The sequence below is a fragment of the Rhamphochromis sp. 'chilingali' genome (assembly GCF_963969265.1).
Source record: "Rhamphochromis sp. 'chilingali' genome assembly, chromosome: 2".
NCBI lineage: Eukaryota > Metazoa > Chordata > Actinopteri > Cichliformes > Cichlidae > Rhamphochromis > Rhamphochromis sp. 'chilingali'.
Window position 1 is genome coordinate 28,103,161 of NC_137930.1, and position 18,778 is coordinate 28,121,938.

The 18,778-nt window shown below is 39.5% G+C and overlaps 2 protein-coding genes across 3 annotated transcripts; one reads left to right on the forward strand and one right to left on the reverse strand.

The window, feature by feature from the left end:
* Nucleotides 1–254: 254 nt before the first annotated feature.
* On the forward strand, nucleotides 255–8,534 carry LOC308385257 (annexin A3-like; the record flags this gene model as incomplete). Of its 2 annotated transcripts, XM_080864085.1 has the most annotated exons (14): nucleotides 255–395; nucleotides 758–797; nucleotides 885–932; nucleotides 1,026–1,113; nucleotides 1,911–2,005; nucleotides 2,129–2,242; nucleotides 3,579–3,669; nucleotides 3,797–3,876; nucleotides 4,206–4,262; nucleotides 4,620–4,713; nucleotides 7,087–7,182; nucleotides 7,283–7,341; nucleotides 8,042–8,164; nucleotides 8,299–8,534. In XM_080864085.1, the coding sequence occupies 13 exons, from the start codon at nucleotides 786–788 to the stop codon at nucleotides 8,356–8,358; spliced, it is 1,017 nt and encodes a 338-aa protein (XP_080720211.1). In that variant the 3' UTR covers nucleotides 8,359–8,534. The 2 variants fall into 2 exon arrangements, with proteins under 2 accessions (XP_080720211.1, XP_080720210.1); XM_080864084.1 differs by lacking the exons at nucleotides 255–395; nucleotides 758–797 and having other exon boundaries at nucleotides 855–932.
* Nucleotides 8,535–8,634: 100 nt separating this feature from the next.
* On the reverse strand, nucleotides 8,635–18,571 carry rcl1 (RNA terminal phosphate cyclase-like 1). Its single transcript, XM_080864072.1, has 9 exons — nucleotides 18,388–18,571; nucleotides 17,945–18,016; nucleotides 17,062–17,237; nucleotides 16,305–16,379; nucleotides 16,066–16,190; nucleotides 15,430–15,555; nucleotides 15,152–15,308; nucleotides 9,753–9,856; nucleotides 8,635–8,803 (listed from the first exon to the last, which is right to left on the reverse strand). The coding sequence occupies exons 1-9, from the start codon at nucleotides 18,515–18,517 to the stop codon at nucleotides 8,650–8,652; spliced, it is 1,119 nt and encodes a 372-aa protein (XP_080720198.1). The 5' UTR covers nucleotides 18,518–18,571; the 3' UTR covers nucleotides 8,635–8,649.
* Between the last annotated feature and the right edge of the window lie 207 nt (nucleotides 18,572–18,778).

Here is an 18,778-nt window from a genome sequence, read left to right on the forward strand (position 1 = left end):
CATACTTGTTAGAAAACGTAACGACATATATTTTAATCATACTTATGGGAAATTTACATAGATATAAAATCAAAGAGAGGATCTGCAAATTACTGCCTATAGATAATAGGTGTTTAAATAGGGTACTAAATGGAATCCAAAATATGTCAGAAATGCAGTTAGTTCGGCTGTTGCGCAAAGTCGTCAGCCTGTCGTAATCTCTCTTGCTTTATTTCTGTGGTAACCTGCTGTACTCTTACTCTGCAGGAGTGAGGAGTTCATGAGAGACGTACTCTGTGATTCACTGTACTCCAGCCCACAGTGGGCGTTGCTTATCAACCCCTTTGAAAGGTGTGGCGACTTTTTACGCGTTTGTGAAATTCGTTCTCAGACTTCAATCTTCTCCTTGTTTCTTGGTAAGACGAAAAAGAACACATTTTTAAAACTTTTATCAGCTTCCTGGATGTGCGTGTTGTTGTTGTTGTTTTTTAAAGGAAATTTGCTCTTTAGATATGCCTCGTCTACATTCGGATCTTACTTGTTTGCTTTTCTGTAGTTCCTTTTGCGCACGTTCTCTCGACTTTAGTTAGTTTTGTATTATTGTACCCTACAGATTTGTTTGTGATGCCACATCAATGCCCTTAAAAGCGCTGCCCTGATTAGATGGAATGGCGATCTGCAGCTAGAAAAAAATCCATTAAAGCATGAGTCAGCTCTTAAGATGCTACATTACAACACAATTAAGGTGCTAATAGTGTATTTTCTTTCTTCTCTGTAGTGTAAAACGCCTCCCTTAAACCACCAGAATGTCTGTTTGGGTAAGTACTTCTACATAGATGTCTGTTTGTATCCGTGTAGGCTCAAAATATGAGAAAATGAAGGCGGTCACCCTCTCTGTGTTTCAGGATGACTTGGACCTGCTCTTAGACAACCCCTCTTCACTGACTGTGACAGTAAGTACAACCTGCTCTTCTTTTATAGCATGATACATGGTACAGTTATTACCTGTGGATTAGTTTTCACTGGCATGCATCTGTGTCTATCAGTCCAGTGCAAGAGGAACTGTGAAGGACAAGGCAAATTTCAAAGTGGATGAAGATGTGTCTGCTCTCAGGAAGGCCATAGAGGGCCTTGGTAAGCTAATGGTTTACCATCATTGATATATTTTTATAGATATATATCTGACTGATATGTAAAGCACTTCGGCAAATGTGCTCATGTGCCTTTTTATTGCAGTATAAAGGTATAAAGCAAGGTGAACTCATTCACATATACACTCAGGTACTTTATTAATCTAAAAGAAAAGTAGCCATACATTCAAGTTCAAAATGGAGTGGATGAACCATTAGGGAAATCTTTATCTGTTATCCAGTTCAAATAGCAGCAAGATTGCTAAGGGAGGTTTACAGGATGGTAGTGAGACCTGCTATGTTGTATGGTTTGGAGACAGAGGCACTGTCCAAAAGACAGGAGGCTGAGCTGGAAGTGTCAGAGCTGAAAATGCTCAGATTTTCTTGGGAGTGACCAGGATGGACTCTCTTAAGAAAATAGAAATGATTACAACAGACGGACAGCTCAGTTTGAGATGTTTGGAGACAAAAGAGGCAAGGCTGAGATGGTTTGGACATGTGCAGAGGATGCTGAAGATGGAGCTCCCAGCAAGGAGGCAAAGAGGAAGGTTCATAGATGAATTGAAGGAGGACATACAGAGAGTTGGTGTGAGAGAGGAGGATGCTAGCGACATGGTGAGATGGAAGCAGATGATCTGCTTTGAGCAGCTGAAAGAAGGAGATCCAGTTCAGTTCACTCTCACCATACAATAGGAGGTTGATAATAGACATGAAGTAAAATGACAATTTGATGAAAGTTCTACACTTTTTTTAAAAAAATTGAAAGAATTAAAAGTTCGCTTGGTGTTGTTTTCTTCAAAGGTACAACAGAAAAGACTCTGATTGATGTGTTGACCCAAAGAAGCAGTGCTCAGCGTCAGCTCATCGCCAAGGCTTATGAGAAAGCCACAGGAAGGGTATATAAATACACTTGCCTGTTTAATTTTCAAGCTTTTTCTTTCTTTGATGTTGACACAGACAAAGGCCAAATTGAGTTTGTCATTATTGGTGCAGGACTTGATTTTATTCCTCCCAATTAGACATTAATAGATGACCTGAAGGGTGACACTCGTGGAGACTTTGAAGATGTGTTAGTAGCCTTGGTAACGCCTCCTGCTCTCTATGACTGCCAGGAAGTCATCAAAGCTATGAAGGTAAGACTTTGTTAAACTAAGATAATTTGAATCATGTTTTTAAAACAATTTTCTAAAAGGTGACTTACTCAGTGATTGAAGAAATAAGTTACAAAAAGAATTTCTAAATTTGACGTGCACTATAATTTGTTCACTAAAGATTTGTTTGGATTGAGTATAATGTTAAACTTAATGCTAAATGTAAAGAATATTAAAGAAAGAAGATCTATTGGAGATTACAGCCCGGTTTTAATTAAATGGTAAATGACCTGCATTTGTATAGCGCTTTTCTAGTCCATAGGACCCCAAAGCACTTTAGTCATTAGTCATTCACACACACATTGGCGATGGCAAGCTACATTGTAGCCACAGCTGCCCTGGGGCGCACTGACAGAGGCGAGGCTGCCGGACACAGGCGCCACCGGGCCCTCTGACCACCACCAGTAGGCAAACATGGGGTTAGTATCTTGCCCAAGATTTGGCATGCAGCCAGGATGCAGCCTGGGATTGAACCACCGACCTTCTGATTAGTGGCTGACCTGCTCTGCCACCTGAGCTACAGCCACCCCAGTGGAGAAAAGGCTGAACAAGTGACGACTTTTAAGGGGTTCACTTTGATTGCCAGTTACAGCGGCTTCATCATGTGGAGCATGTGTGTGCACAAATTAGTCAGTGCTTTAAGAAGGCTTAGTGTCCATGGAGTGGATAAATATTGTGTCGCTCTTCCATAGGGCAACTATTGACTCTAATATCCGTTATGGTATTACTGGTTTGGCAATCTTTCAGTCAAGCTCAGATCCCAAATTCAACATTTGATTTAAAGGGCTGATAACTGGGATGCTCTCTTCATCTACCCTCCTGAAGATATTTGAAGAGTCTGTGTAAAACAGGGTCTAAAAATTAAGGAAAAAATTACATCCTTTATAATGAGGATGACTAGATGCCCTCAGGAAAAAGGTTCAGGGTACCAATCCGTGAGTTTAAAAGGTTTACGTTTTCTCTAGTGCCATTATCAGTCAAATTATTGTTTGGTAGTAGGTGAAATTGTAAATGAGTGTTTGGCGTTTATTTGTGTGGGTGTGTGTGTGTTATCTTACATGATATGTTCCACTCACTTGTCCAAGGAAATTTCTTCTAAGTAGACAATAAATGCTAATCTAATCTAATTTTGCTATACTTATGGTTTGGACTTTAAACAACAGTTCACTATGATATTTTTTTATTTATACAGCACATGTCAACATCGGGTTCATAAGTTCATAAGTTCATAAGGTGTCATAAAGTTCATCGGGTTATTAAACTGTATTGTTTTGACATTATCATTTATTTATTCATTTGTATATCCTTGTGCATACAGGGTGCAGGGACCACAGAAAGCACTCTGACAGAAATATTTGCTTCGAGATCCAACAAGCAGATCCGAGAACTGTCTGAAGCATACCTAGCAAGTAGGACATTTTAACACACAGTATTTCAACTATATCTGATGAAACTGAAATCATAAATGAGTTGGCAGCTGTTTGTGATGTACTACGGTATTGTGAAATTGTCATGTATTCCGCTGTCTCACTGGAGAAACGGGAAGAGCGATGATTCACGACCTGCAGTCGGAGGTATCTGGAGATTATGGAAAAGCACTGCTGATCTTGGCCGAGGTATAGCACATGAAATTACAGCAGATGACATAACATTCCCAACAAATAAGAACCACAACCACATTGAAATTTACTGCAGTCAGCAGGTGTGTAGTGAGTGTTTATGTTTTAGAAATATACTCTTAAAGCACCTTGATTTCTTCATATCCAAATACTGATTGTAGGAAGAAATGCAGGAAATACAAATAATGTCCTGTGTGAGCTAAATGAGTTGCGCCATTTTTAAGTTACATTGTTTATTTAGAATATTGAATTGTGAGGATATCATTATAGCCTATTTCAAAGTTTCTTTTTTTTCTCTTCGCCTCACAAACCCGTCCTCCCTACAGGGGAAGAGAGATGAGACCACCAGCGTGGATGCTGCCAAAGCAAAAGCTGATGCTAAGGTACACTTTTTTTTACGTTTGGTTCATTTGTGTATAAACACTTGCTTTTCAAACTGAGGTAACTTTTGTGTTACTGCAGTACAAACATTTTAAATAGCAGCTTTCTCTTTCACATTTTTAGGTTAATTCATTCAGAGTTTGGTGGCATCGCTCATCTCAGCTAACGCACCTTGCTGGGTGATGCAAGTTTCAACCTGCACCTATGTTGAAAGCATGTTGAAATTTTCTCATGTTGGATTCAGTTAATCTAGTGTGCTTGCGTTGAACTTTGACTCTGTGTGTTTTTCTTTTTTACTTTTTCTTTTTTTTAGTGTAGTCCAACAATATTATACTCATACCTTTTCTGAATCCATGCAGGCCTTGTATGAAGCAGGAGAGAAGAAGTGGGGAACCGACGAGGGGAAGTTTATTGACATCCTGTGCCACAGAAGTGTTCCCCAGCTCAGGCAAAGTGGGTTGATCCCTGACCTATCATTCATCCTGTGGATAAATAGCATCTTAGAAATAGTACTAAGAGTTTACAGCCGTGCTTGCAACTCTCTGAGGCTGTTTATCAAGAGCAACATGCTAACATGCTCACCTTGACAGTGCAAGTATGCCATTTAAAACTAAGAAAGCTAAGGCTGATGGAAGCGTATTTGGTTAGTAGATTTTTAGTCAAATGCCATGGTGACACTAAAAGGCATTTAATCAGGATTTATTCTCACTGACACCTGATCAAAAACATTATACATAGACTCCATTAGTTGAGGCAGTATCTATGTGATCAAGTTCAAGACACAAAAACCCAAAGATCCAATCTCATGATGGTGCCATAAGCAAAGTCATTCATCTTCTGTGGGCTCTTGAAGTGAACTTATGCTTTTTTTTTTTTTTTTTTTTTTTTCTGCTTTGGGACGCTCTAATTGGTTTGTTTCAGACACTTTTTTCTAATTCTTGGCTTTGTATTATGCTAGTGAGAGGGGATATTCTTATTCATTCAGGGCCATCTAAGGTACTTGCTGTCACCACAGCAGATCCAGACAGTTTAAACAGGGAGTGCAGAATTATTAGGCAAGTTGTATTTTTGAGGAATAATTTTATTATTGAACAACAACCATGTTCTCAATGAACCCAAAAAACTCATTAATATCAAAGCTGAATGTTTTTGGAAGTAGTTTTTAGTTTTAGCTATTTTAGGGGGATATCTGTGTGTGCAGGTGACTATTACTGTGCATAATTATTAGGCAACTTAACAAAAAACAAATATATACCCATTTCAATTATTTATTTTTACCAGTGAAACCAATATAACATCTCCACATTCACAAATATACATTTCTGACATTCAAAAACAAAACAAAAACAAATCAGTGACCAATATAGCCACCTTTCTTTGCAAGGACACTCAAAAGCCTGCCATCCATGGATCCTGTCAGTGTTTTGATCTGTTCACCATCAACATTGCGTGCAGCAGCAACCACAGCCTCCCAGACACTGTTCAGAGAGGTGTACTGTTTTCCCTCCTTGTAAATCTCACATTTGATGATGGACCACAGGTTCTCAATGGGGTTCAGATCAGGTGAACAAGGTGGCCATGTCATTAGTTTTTCTTCTTTTATACCCTTTCTTGCCAGCCACGCTGTGGAGTACTTGGACGCGTGTGATGAAGCATTGTCCTGCATGAAAATCATGTTTTTCTTGAAGGATGCAGACTTCTTCCTGTACCACTGCTTGAAGAAGGTGTCTTCCAGAAACTGGCAGTAGGACTGGGAGTTGAGCTTGACTCCATCCTCAACCCGAAAAGGCCCCACAAGCTCATCTTTGATGATACCAGCCCAAACCAGTACTCCACCTCCACCTTGCTGGCGTCTGAGTCGGACTGGAGCTCTCTGCCCTTTACCAATCCAGCCACGGGCCCATCCATCTGGCCCATCAAGACTCACTCTCATTTCATCAGTCTATAAAACCTTAGAAAAACCAGTCTTGAGATATTTCTTGGCCCAGTCTTGACGTTTCAGCTTGTGTGTCTTGTTCAGTGGTGGTCGTCTTTCAGCCTTTCTTACCTTGGCCATGTCTCTGAGTATTGCACACCTTGTGCTTTTGGGCACTCCAGTGATGTTGCAGCTCTGAAATATGGCCAAACTGGTGGCAAGTGGCATCTTGGCAGCTGCACGCTTGACTTTTCTCAGTTCATGGGCAGTTATTTTGCGCCTTGGTTTTTCCACACGCTTCTTGCGACCCTGTTGACTATTTTGAATGAAACGCTTGATTGTTCGATGATCACGCTTCAGACGCTTTGCAATTTTGAGACTGCTGCATCCCTCTGCAAGATATCTCACTATTTTTGACTTTTCTGAGCCTGTCAAGTCCTTCTTTTGACCCATTTTGCCAAAGGAAAGGAAGTTGCCTAATAATTATGCACACCTGATATAGGGTGTTGATGTCATTAGACCACACCCCTTCTCATTACAGAGATGCACATCACCTAATATGCTTAATTGGTAGTAGGCTTTCGAGCCTATACAGCTTGGAGTAAGACAACATGCATGAAGAGGATGATGTGGACAAAATACTCATTTGCCTAATAATTCTGCACTCCCTGTATTAACATGGCACTGTTGGTCAGAAGAAAGCTGGCTTAAAGAAATTGCTTGTTTCAGACAGGCAATGAACCGAGGAGCTCCACAAAAGCTCATTTTAAACTGAATCACGAAAATGGGCTGTGATGAACCTACCAGCAGATACGCATCCCACTGTGAACCGCTACCAAATTGGCAAAAAATAAAAGTATATTACAAGTTCAATGTGAGAAAAATAATCTCAGCTCAATGTATTTTGGCAGCTCTGATTGAGTACAAGAATATTAGCAAGAAGACTCTGCAGGAGAGCATTAAGAGCGAGATGTCTGGAAACCTGGAGAAACTACTTGTGGCTGTTGGTGAGCAAAATATTACATCACTGCCTTGTTGTTATCGATGTCTTCCTTGTCTGAGCATTTAAGTTAATTTAAAAATAATATATGAACTCATTTCTTTTAGTTAAGTGTGTGCAGAACGTCCCAGCATACCTCGCTGAGAGGCTTTTCAAGAGCATGAAGGTGAGTTGTGCAACTGGTCAGTTTGTCCATCTGTGTCATGATGGCCTTTCTAAACCTCTATGCACATCAGAAATGTCTGCCCAGCAAAATTCACATTCTGTATGGTTGCATCATACCCTTTCAGTCACAGCAGACTGTACTGGTCACCAGTGATGTGGAAAGGAATGCTGACCACATTCTACTGTTAGTGATTTGACCAGCACAGCCAACACTGGCTGAAATGTGTCAACAGTCTGAATAAGGAAGCGTAGCCTAACTTATGTGGCCCTTTGTAGATTTCAATCGGGCCTGCATATAAATGTCTATAAATTATGGGAAATCTGGTCATAACTATCTGCATAGCATGTCTGTCTGTGCACATGCCAAACCAAACGCACTAGTGCAGCATCACTGCAATGTAAAACCAGAAGTCTGCATAGTAACAAGCTACATCATTGAGTTCATGCCCATGTCAGACAGAAATATGAACAAATTTTAACTTTCATTTTGATTATAATTTATTTTAATTAAATATGCCATCCTGTCAGAAGTTGTAAAACAGGTTCTTACCTGTAAGGTAGCCTGCATTGTATCTTGTTGAGACCATTTTTCTATGTGGAACAATACGAAATTAACGCATGCCATACCATGTCTAGCCAGAGTTTGAAGCCCCTGGCTTAAAGGACGAATGTCTTTGTTTTCCAAATTATACTTGGTCCAGGGTGCAGGGACCACAGAGTGCACTCTGACCAGGATATTCGTCAGTCGCTCAGAGATCGATTTGATAGACATCAAAGTAGAGTACAAGAAGCTGTTTGGATGTTCCCTCTACAGTCAGCTAGAGGTCAGTATTAACAGGAGTTATGTTATGAATTTATAACATTAACATAAACATGTTTAAATGTTAACTTTTGTTTATTGTGGTGTGTGTCACAAACACCCAATTCCTTTCGTTTATCTCTCCCCATCCTTGTGTAGTCTGAAGTGTCCGGTGATTATGGAAAAACACTCAAGTGTCTGTGTGGCCAAGACGAATAACTCGTACCAGCTCCTTTGTTGGGTCGTTCAGCTTTACATCACAGCAGCTATGATGACCTGTTCCTGACGTAGCGACCAGCTACTTATCTCAAGAATAACTTCATACTGATATGATTGATTGAACTAGTTAGGAAATGTAACTAATTTTCATGAAGTTATTAAACCCAATAATAGCGCTTAAATGTTTGACTGATATCTGTTAACTTCACTTTTCTTTTATACACACAAATATCTGTCATAACTTTTGCATTTAATAAAAACAAAAGATGAGAACACTTATGAAAAAATAATTTATTTCAAGGTTTTGCTAATGTTGCTGTATCCAACGCCTACACAGGTCATCAGGACCTTGTCGCCCCCTTTCCGTTCGTCTTCTAAAGGCTTCTGGACCTCAATCTTGAACATAATCTGGAAGAAATCTCTGATGTGTCGGAGGAATTCGATCCTGTATAGACAGAGAAAGGAGAGTTTCATGTTAATAAAGATCATCAGCCACCACATTTCTCATACATACCAAGTTTTTAAAAGCTAAAAACTTAAAACAGGTCTTTTGTTTTTAAAACCGTAAGACTTGACAGAAATGATCCAAAACTGATTTAGTGTTACCTGAATAACAGGAAGAGTGTATTGTGATGGCACTGCCAATCTTCAGTTATCATAGTACTGTACTTGAGAGGGACACAGCACCGGTACCATGATAACTGAAAATGGACAGTTCATAGTTCGCTCCTCATTCAAGAAGACGGACATCTGGAACAAGGTTAGTGCTCAGCTGTTTTTATACTGCTGTACTTTTATTTTATTTGGGTTGTTTGCAAATAAACACACAAATTATGCATTTAAAATGCAGCACACACAAATGGGTTAGAAGTAGAAGCAGGGTAACAGAAACAAGACTCATTAGACTTTATAATAATTTAATCAATACTGTGAAATATTTTATAAACTACAAAAATGTAGTTTATCAAAACATTATCTTAGGTGCCACCCATTATGAGCCTAATAAAAAAATCCCTCCAAAGCCATGTGAACCTGAACAGTTGAATCTGATTGCACATGTTACTCAAAGCAATCAAATTAAAATTGGGCTCTGAGTAAAGAAACCCTTGTGGTTGCATGCCACCATCAGAGTGCTCTTAGCAGAAACCCTGAATCTTTAGTGGAGTGGGTTAAAGTTCAGTGGAAATAGATTAATTTTGTGTTCATTTAAGAAATGCAGACTTTTTTCCTTCCTCTCTGATGATCCAGCTGTACAGAGTATTATTCAGCTTCTTATTGTGAACTTTGGGATATTGTCATCTGCCAAAAGAGGACTAGTAGAAGAATAATTAAACGTGGGATTGAGTGGGTTCCTTATTTGCCGTCTGTACATTTAACTTTTGAATGGGTCTTACGTGTATGGGGAGAGGGGTCCCAGGAGAACCTTCGACACGTCCTGTTGGCCAAGGGTCATCAAGAGCAGCGCCAAGCTCTGATTGGATGAATCCACGCAGCCACCCTAAAACAGAGAGAGAAAGGAGGGCGGGGGTCGTGTGTCAGCAACTAAAAACTACACTGAAATGCGTCAAGGAGGTGGAAATGTTTAGAGAAATCAACTTCTTGACAGTGGGATTGTACAGTGAAAGCTGTGTAGATTTGTTTGTCTGACTTTTCATTAAAAAAACTAAACTTTTTTCCTATTAAATATAATTAAGCAGTCTTGAAACAGTTTGGCAAGTTGTCACTAAAGTGTTTCTTCTTCTTTCGTGCTCACATAATGTATTAGTCGACTTTCCAGTCATCTTCCTACCATTTTCCCAAATGACACTAACACTCCCAATTCCATCTACATGTTAAATATTTAGACAGATGATGCACTCTCAATATCCAAGAGAGCACATGCCATTGCTCTAACAGAGCTCAGTGTGCGATTTCCCACTGTGTGCAATGCACAACTGGACACACCCAAGAACATTTTATAGTCTGACCTTTAAAATAGTTGTCCGCTGGTAGTTTGAGTTATTTCTTGACATGCGATATGCAGCATTAACCTGATCCGTTCTAACAACGTACTTGTGTAGCTCAGTCATGCTCAATTATGGCATCATGACAGAATTTTGATTCAATTACATAATCATATCATGGAAACCATGGTGACGGTTTCATCATTTATTAGGTGAAACACATTACAATGACTTGTTGTTAGAGGTTTACCGTTGTTAGTCTATGTAACATTTATCCCTGTGCTGTCCGCTCTGATACTGCATCTCATCTTATCCACTCTGCTATTTTACACTTCACTCTTCTCAGAGCTGCTCTGGAACAAACAGGAAAAGAAACCTAAAACTGTTTCTGAACGAACTAAGAAACATGACACAACAGCGCCATTTCTAACCACCAGTTTCAGGCCCTGCCTTCCAGAGACCGTCTCCAGAGGCCATCAGCCAACCACAAGGCCTAATGGAAAAGTCCCTTAATTCCTTTGAATGAAAGTTAATCCCTTTCCCAGCCGCTCAAAAACAGACAGTAAAGCAAATAGTTGAGGGTTAAGCATCACAGATATATTTGACCTGAACCTGTAGATCTATATAACACATATTGATTTAAATTCACTAGAAATGATAGATTAGGTAATACAGAAATATTCTTTTTTTTCACAAGTTGCCCAACAGGTGAGGAACATAGTGTTTCCTAAGCAAGCTTATGAATTCATTAGCATTAAATAAAATTAATGGACGCTTTCTCCACAAACCTGTTCCATGATCACCAATACAGTTAATCAGTTGGAAAACAATGCAAAAAGCAAAGACAAGTGTGGTGCATCCTGCAAAGTATACAAAAATTAATTCCATGATGAAAAAAAAAAGTAAAAATTGAAAGAGTGCACCACTTACGTCAGCTCCTGTGTTGATGCTGCTTCCAAAAACAAAATGTCCATGGAGTAACTGGTTTACAACTAGAAGACTGTACTGATTAACCATAAAACAAACAGAGCCAAACATACAGGGCACCTGCGCCCTTTGATGTGAACTGGGCAAATTTCCTCAGATTTCAAAAACAAAGTATTCCTGCCCCGCAAAATAAAATTAAATCCTTTTAACTCCAGAGTTTTCTTTTTGCTTCTCAGCTCTAGCAATCACTCTGTCCTCCTGCTACAGTTCGGTATAACACATAGCAGTAATTCAAATGATCTACCTGTTCTTCCAGCAGCGGCTAAAGCTTTTAAAAAGCCAAGCAACTTAAAGTAGAAGGCCCCTGTTAACCCACCACCCTCCAAGGAAGCTAACGAGAGATATTAGCTCTGCACTCTGTTGCCTGGAATTAAGAGGATGTAGCCAACAATATTCCCCTTTCAGAGATAATCAGCACTACCCTGATCAGCTAACTTGACTCACATGGCTCCTATGAGAGGCTGGGAGAGGCAGAACCATGTGGAGGCAAACATGATTCACAGACTCTCATTGTACGTATTCTGATGAAATGGCTTTTTCCTGTGTGGCTATGCGACGTGACTGTTTACACACAGCAAACCTTTCACCACCTTTCAACACACAGATAACTAAATGAATAAAACTAATTTTTTAGTTTTATGTGGTCACAACCATCAGGCATTTCTAATCGATTAAATCTGTTCAAACACAGCGTATTCAGCTGACACGTTACCCAATCGGCTCGTGTATTCGAAGAATTAAACAATTTATGAGCGCAGATCCTGTCATTGGACATGAGCTGTAAGTTTGAAAGAAACTGGGGCAATATGTAAATGTACAATTATAAAAAATGCTGATACCTTCCCCAAAGAATCTGCCTCTCTTCCCAGGAAGGTTGTTGCTTGTTTGTCAAATGTGTGACCCACTGTACTCTGGAGCCACAAATACTTATATACTCCGTTGTGATAATGGCCTATTGGACCCCATACTTCACCTTTTTTTTTCTTGTTAATACAGTTTAAAATTGAAGAAATGACTGATTATACAGCATTAAATTACACTTTTTACATATTGAGGGAGCTAATTACTTGATATTAAGGCAGAACCCTTTGAGGCTATTATAGATCTGAATGTACAAACTTAATTTTACCATTTTCTTGGTCTTCGGTCTAGTTTAACTTAAAAATCTAATTTGATTTCATGTCAGATGTCTCTCAAATGGTTTTCCTCAGTTGACACAGGCTGACTTCTCCTCCACAAAAAACACACCATGAAAGTTTTCATGATTACTTTTTTTTTTCTTTAAAAACATGATGCCCTAATTAAAAGTAGAAAATGCAGTCAAGTCAAGTGCTCTAAAATCTACCTAAACAAAAGCTGCTCTCTACATTGCGGTCTGTCCACAAACAAGTTTCTTTCAGTTGAAATGCAGGCGAGGTTTATTACCAGGGAATGCGGGTAAACAAGTGCAATGTCATTGTTGCCTAATGTGTGCTGACAGTGTATCTCAGGTATTCCCCAAGAATTCAGGAGTTTTATTTCAGCAGCAGCAGCTTTTCCAACATTGTTTCAAGCCCAAATTTACTTTAAATGATAAGAGAGTCCCCAGCACAGTTATAAAAAAAAAAAAAAACTAACAAAAAGTGGAATTATGAATGAGTTCAACTTTGTAAATATAATGCTGTAGTCTTCGCAATAGAAAATCTACATCGATAAAACTAGGTGGCATGTGCTCTAAGACTGGCTTATATCTAAAAAGAATAGTGTTGGATTCACAACTGCAACAAATATATAAATATTCTACAACATTCACTATTCACGATGTCAAGCTTTATTATGTGTACACAAAGACAAACTGGGATATGCACAAGAACACGGTGCACACAGTGCGCGTGTGTGCTGCAACTTTTCCCTCTGAGAGGAGTTTTTACAGACTTTACACTGCCTGGTGGGCTGTTTGATGCAAAATTGTCCAAATCCAAATTACTCACACTCTTTCTTCCATTTCATGTTGTCAACATCTGATGTTTCACTGTTAAAGCTCACATATGAGTGTCTCATAAAACTGTGATAGCTCACCACAAACGATGTTAAGAGCTGCTTGTGAGGGAGCAAATGGAAGCACATTTAAATACAGCCGAGCCCTTATGGTAATGTTTCAGTCGACAACTAGCAGACTTGATGAAAACGGGCAGAAATCAGCTTTTCCTGCTTGTGATATGCAAATAAAACAGGATAGGCTTGTTATTTTGAATGGCAGTTGCCTTTAGATCAACTAGTTAATTAAAGCACTTTCAGTTACCTGCATTATTTAGCCTTTTCAGACATTGCCAGATTTAACAGTCTGTTATGCTGACAGTATTCTGTCATTAGATGCCATGTCTGTGTATTTTGCTTTGGCTTCCTGCAAACATGTCCACAGCGTTCATGCAACACATGTCGTAACACAACATTATTTGTGCAATATTGTGAATTGTGTGCGAGTTCCCTACCTTCACACATGTGCCGAAGTCAGAGAAGACTTGCCATTACAGCTTAAGAAGCTTAACAAGTTCTAGTTAAGTATTCAACTGTAGCTTGTAACTGTGGAAGCTTTAAAGTCTGAGCTGAAGTTCAAAATGTAATCTGCTGTGACATCCTGATACAGATCATCTATACGACTGTGAACTATTTATCATCACTAAGCAGTAAACTAGCAGCTGTTTTTTCAAGCACTTAAATGTGCATCTCTCTCACTTAAAAATGTGCAAGAAATAAATTGTTGTCTAACGCTGCAGGTAATACATCTAGAATTACCTGGAAGCAGCAAACCTACATCAGCTCCCCTCGAAGTCAAAAACTGCAATATTTACTTAAATCCAGTAAATATTTGTATTTGTTAAATGCTCAAAAAAATATGTTTTTTTATACTTAAGATTAGGGCTGTGCGATATGACCAAAATCTCATATCCCGATATAAGATATTTATCATCCTGACAACGATATAAATCACAATAATGGAATATTTTCTGTAAATTCTGTGAATCTCAGGCAGCTCGACTTACGTGAAGTGTTTCCAGCGGGGTGTCCTTTACCTGGAGTCGAGTGTTTTAACCGATGCATGAAACTATTCATTTTCAGACATAAGTTGTAATGGCCGCCATTTTCTTTCAAAGTTTGAGTCTAACGTTTAGTTTTTTAGCACCTGGCGGCTCTTTTTTGCTTCTCATCCGTAAACTCTCTGCATACTCTTTCACGTGATTCACTTTATTTTGAAAAGGCTCAACAGGATCTTGAGCTTTATTGTGAAAGTGTTACATTAAAAAGAAACAAGCAGACAGCAGGACCACGCAATGGTTTTACCATCATTGTTGCTAACGACAAGACGTAAAAACAGGCGCTTGTCCGTCCGTAGTGTTGTTATATTAAATATAAGTGAAAGAGAGAACTTTTGGAAATTAATATAGCCACTACAGTGCCCATCAAAAAAATGAAAAAAATATTGCTGTAAACGGTTTATTTTACGTTACCGTGAAACAAACGATAGCGTAATAGGAAACGATAGACGTTTCTATATCGTCATCCGATATATCGTCGTTATATCGAACAGCCCTACTTTAGATGCACCCCCAGGATTGAAGCAGTGATGTTCAAGCTCTGTCCTGTTTGCACAAAGAAATCCTGTTGGCATATCTAACCATTTTTTCAGCCGCAGCTCAGATCAGTCCTTGTTTAATAATATCTTTTTTTATTATTATTATTATTATTATTATTATTATTATTATTATTATTCACAGGTTTTACTTTATACACACACACAATCTGGTGCATGCCTGTTATACTTTTATGTACAGCCAGGCATCAAGAGCCTCTACACAGTATTAAATGTCCATGTGTGCATTTACCCGATATATCTCCTCCAAAAGCAGTTTTGCGCAATTTCTGCCAAGGTCTTCTGGCAGTATGGGGTCTCCCTGCCCCTGTGGCGTGGATAACATCTCTGCACTAAGGAAGTAGCCGTTGAGCGTCTCTGCTACCAGTGTCAGACCAAAGCCTGGAGACCTGGGGGGTTGACCAAGTACAATGATTTAGTCCGTTTCCACAAATAAGGGTTGAGAATTAAAAACACATAGAAAACCCATGTAAAGCTTAGCAGCTTATAAATGTAGGCAAAGATACCCACTTGCCAGAGTTGGCTCCTTTCATGTGGTCAGTATAGATATAGATATCTGGAAGAAACTGGTTGAGGATGCCTCTGGCTGACTCCACAATCCTATTGCCCATCTGAGGAGAAACTCGCACTGAATATCTGTGTTTGAAATGTCAAGGACATGCCATTCAAAAGTGTGTGTTTGTGTTCCCACTTTGTGATGCAGAAATTATATCAAAATCAAGAGGCAACAAGCTAGTATTTAGTAACAAGTTCAAAATCATGATGGCTTCCTGCAACTCATATTACCAGTTATGTGTAAACTTCATCAGCAACATTGTGCTTATTTATAAATAGAAACTGAGCTAAAGTTTAAGCAAATGATTCATGAATTGATTCAACATGAGCTACTCTGGCCTTCTGTTCTGGGTTTTTTTTTTTTTTTTATATTAATAACACATCAGTTGTGCCATGTTGATGTAATTGTAACTAGATCGGACTTATAATTGTACAGAACTGATCTCTTTATTATTACAAAAAAAATATGACTCATCAAACTAAAATGAGCACATAAAAATTACCAGGGCTAAAATGTAAAGAGGCGTTTCTGTATTTCGATCACTTTCATTTTGCTTAAGGTGAAATAAAGTGCAAGTCTAAAAAGGATACGCCACTCCCCTGATCCTCTTGATCTTGCCAGGGTCAGTCAGTTGGACGGGTCTGACGGTTTTGCGGACAGGACATGTAAACACTACTTCTCCACCCCCACCAGGCGCCATTCCTCTCTTCACCACCTGAGGGTGTAACACAAGAGACAGATTAAGATATAAGATGACATGCATGGCTACCTTATCCATCCCTGGGTTTGACTGCATCTCTACAAAAACAGAATACCATGAGGTCCTCACCTTGATGTCAAAGCCCTCTCCGTCGATCCCAAACTTCTTCATCACTGGGAGGGCTGTGGACTTCAGCAGATCGACCTGGCAAGGAACAGTGAGATTGAATCCTGACGCACACCCTTGTGCCTGCAGAGAGTTAAAAACTACCTTCCAAAACCCTAGAATAAACCCAGTCTCATCACAACAACAGGCAGACGCTGTTCAGTTTCCATGACAACACCTCTCTCCAATGTCCTCAATTCATACTTCGCAAGGCTTCCTTTTTTGTATGATATGTTGACAATATCTAATTTGAAACAATGCACCTTGAAGAAAAGGGCTGAAGAGAACAATACAGAGACTGGCTTGTGTGCAAAGGATGTGGCAAAAAAAAGGGTGTAAAAGGGGAAACCAGAGAGCAGATGCATGTTACACAACTGCCTCAAGTCAACACATGAGTGTCTAAATTATTACAAAAACATGAACCCCAGTGACATCAACTTCTGAAAATATGTGTACACAAACTGTGCGCACACCAATTCTTAAGTGAAACACTGTTGATCTTAACTGACGTATAACGTGCTCATCATCAAGTGTGCACTAGAGGGCAGTGTCCATATGGAAATGGGAGGTGTGTACTCCACCACAAAACACGCAGTTCATTTCTTTGCAGATGCACGGCTCAGCTCCACCCAGTGCGATCATGAGGTGGATGAGTTGCAACTAAATCAGCAGAGAAAAATGCAGAACAAAAGTTGGATGGTGAACATATTTATGAGCTTACCGTTGGGTCAGTGAGGTCATTGGTAACTCCCCTCAGAGTGGCCTTCAGAGGGGACTTCATGAAAGGACCCAGCATGAGGAGGGCCTCCAGATAGTACCCAATTGAGCGCTGCGGGTTACAGTCATGTTCTACAGTGCCTCCATACAACAACCCAGGCTGGTAAACTAAAACGGTACCTAAGAAAGACAGTGAATGGCAATATTTGCTAAAGTACAAATTTATACAGCACATTTTATTGCACATAAAGCTAATATACCTAACATATAAACCTCCAGGTTTAAGTCTACAAAGCCTAAAGGAGGCAAAAGTAACAAAGGAAAAAATACAGCTTAACCTACACAGTGAAGCACACACAAATTATTAAGTGTAATCCATTTTACATCCAGATATATGCTGTATTAAAATAACATACAACATACTGTACATATAAAACAAAAGCAATAAATACTTTATTTGGAAAAATACGGAACTACGACGAAATATGCATAAGATTATGCATAAGACTTTTATTAGTTACAAATCAATAATTATGAGTCAATTTAAGACATTATTTAAACCTTGCTACAGGCCCACAACTTCACTATTGGAGCATCCTTACTGCTTAAAGCTTTAAATAATTTCTACCTTTGGATTGCGAGCTTAAAGAGAGGCATAAATGACAAATATTATGGGAGAAGACTGTGTATATTAAATGCAAAAGTTCATCATGGAGTAAAACATAATAAAACAAAAAAATCTTAATTTTGATCATGCGTCAAAGTTGTCGATGAGTTGGTGAAATCTCCCCTCCGTTGCACCTTCACAGTAAACAGTCATTACTGTGCATAAAATACAGTCTGTGACAAAGGCAACACCGAAATCACACCCTCGCTGTAACACTCACCCGTTTGGTTAATCTCTATCGTGGAGCCATTGGTCAACTTGTCCAACAGTCTGATAAAATTGGCCTCAAAATCTGGAGAAGACAGAATTTATATGTAGAGACTGGAAAAAAAAATGTCACATGGTAATTTATTTTTTAATTTGTCTGGCACTCAAAAACAATCCACCCACAGTGTGAACTTTATTCTGACACACCAAGACACCTCAAACAACTCAAAAAACTGCCAAATCACTGCTTCGACGCCCCTTGACACGCTTATCGAAGACACAACTTCATAAGGCAAATGTACGACCACACTCGTGTCACTATCAAACTACTGTCCCATCATTTTCCCTCCTCTGACGCCCAGCGACTGAACACACTCCCAACTGCGTAACAGCTAGCCAGTTAGCCAGGGAGCTAACTGCGACGCCACATGCGGAGCGAATCTGTTAAAAACTCACCCCTGAGTCCCGGCTCGTCATCTTTAGACCTGATGTTTTTTATCTTAACGCGCTTCCCGCTGAGTGCGGACAAAACCAGACGCTGTCGGAGAAAATTGCAGCCTTCGTAGGTGAGTCCGTGGCTTGCCATGTTATTGTTGTTTGTGCTTGGCGTCAGTAAAATCCACGTGTGTTTGTCCAGGAAGACGTTACTGGGAGGGGGAGATTACGGCAAGACAGTAGGGTCAAAATAATGGTTTCTACGGCTGCGTTGCCACACTACTGTTACTAGATGGCACACTGTAACCACTGACGAACGCTAGGTGGGCGTGGCTAAATGACGCACAAATCTCATAAAAAGTGTAAACAAACAGCAAAAATACGAATTTCTGGTTTGGCCTACAGTCTTTCT

What these genes read in the sequence shown, in the direction of transcription:
- rcl1 (XM_080864072.1), bottom strand. Translation starts at nt 18,517, where the DNA reads ATGGCAAGCCACGGACTCACCTACGAAGGCTGCAATTTTCTCCGACAG. An exon ending in GAGAGGGCTTTGACATCAAG is followed by an intron (nt 16,191 to 16,304) that starts GTGAGGACCTCA and finishes TTACACCCTCAG; the next exon opens with GTGGTGAAGAGAGGAATGGC. An exon ending in AAAGGAGCCAACTCTGGCAA is followed by an intron (nt 15,309 to 15,429) that starts GTGGGTATCTTT and finishes TCAACCCCCCAG; the next exon opens with GTCTCCAGGCTTTGGTCTGA.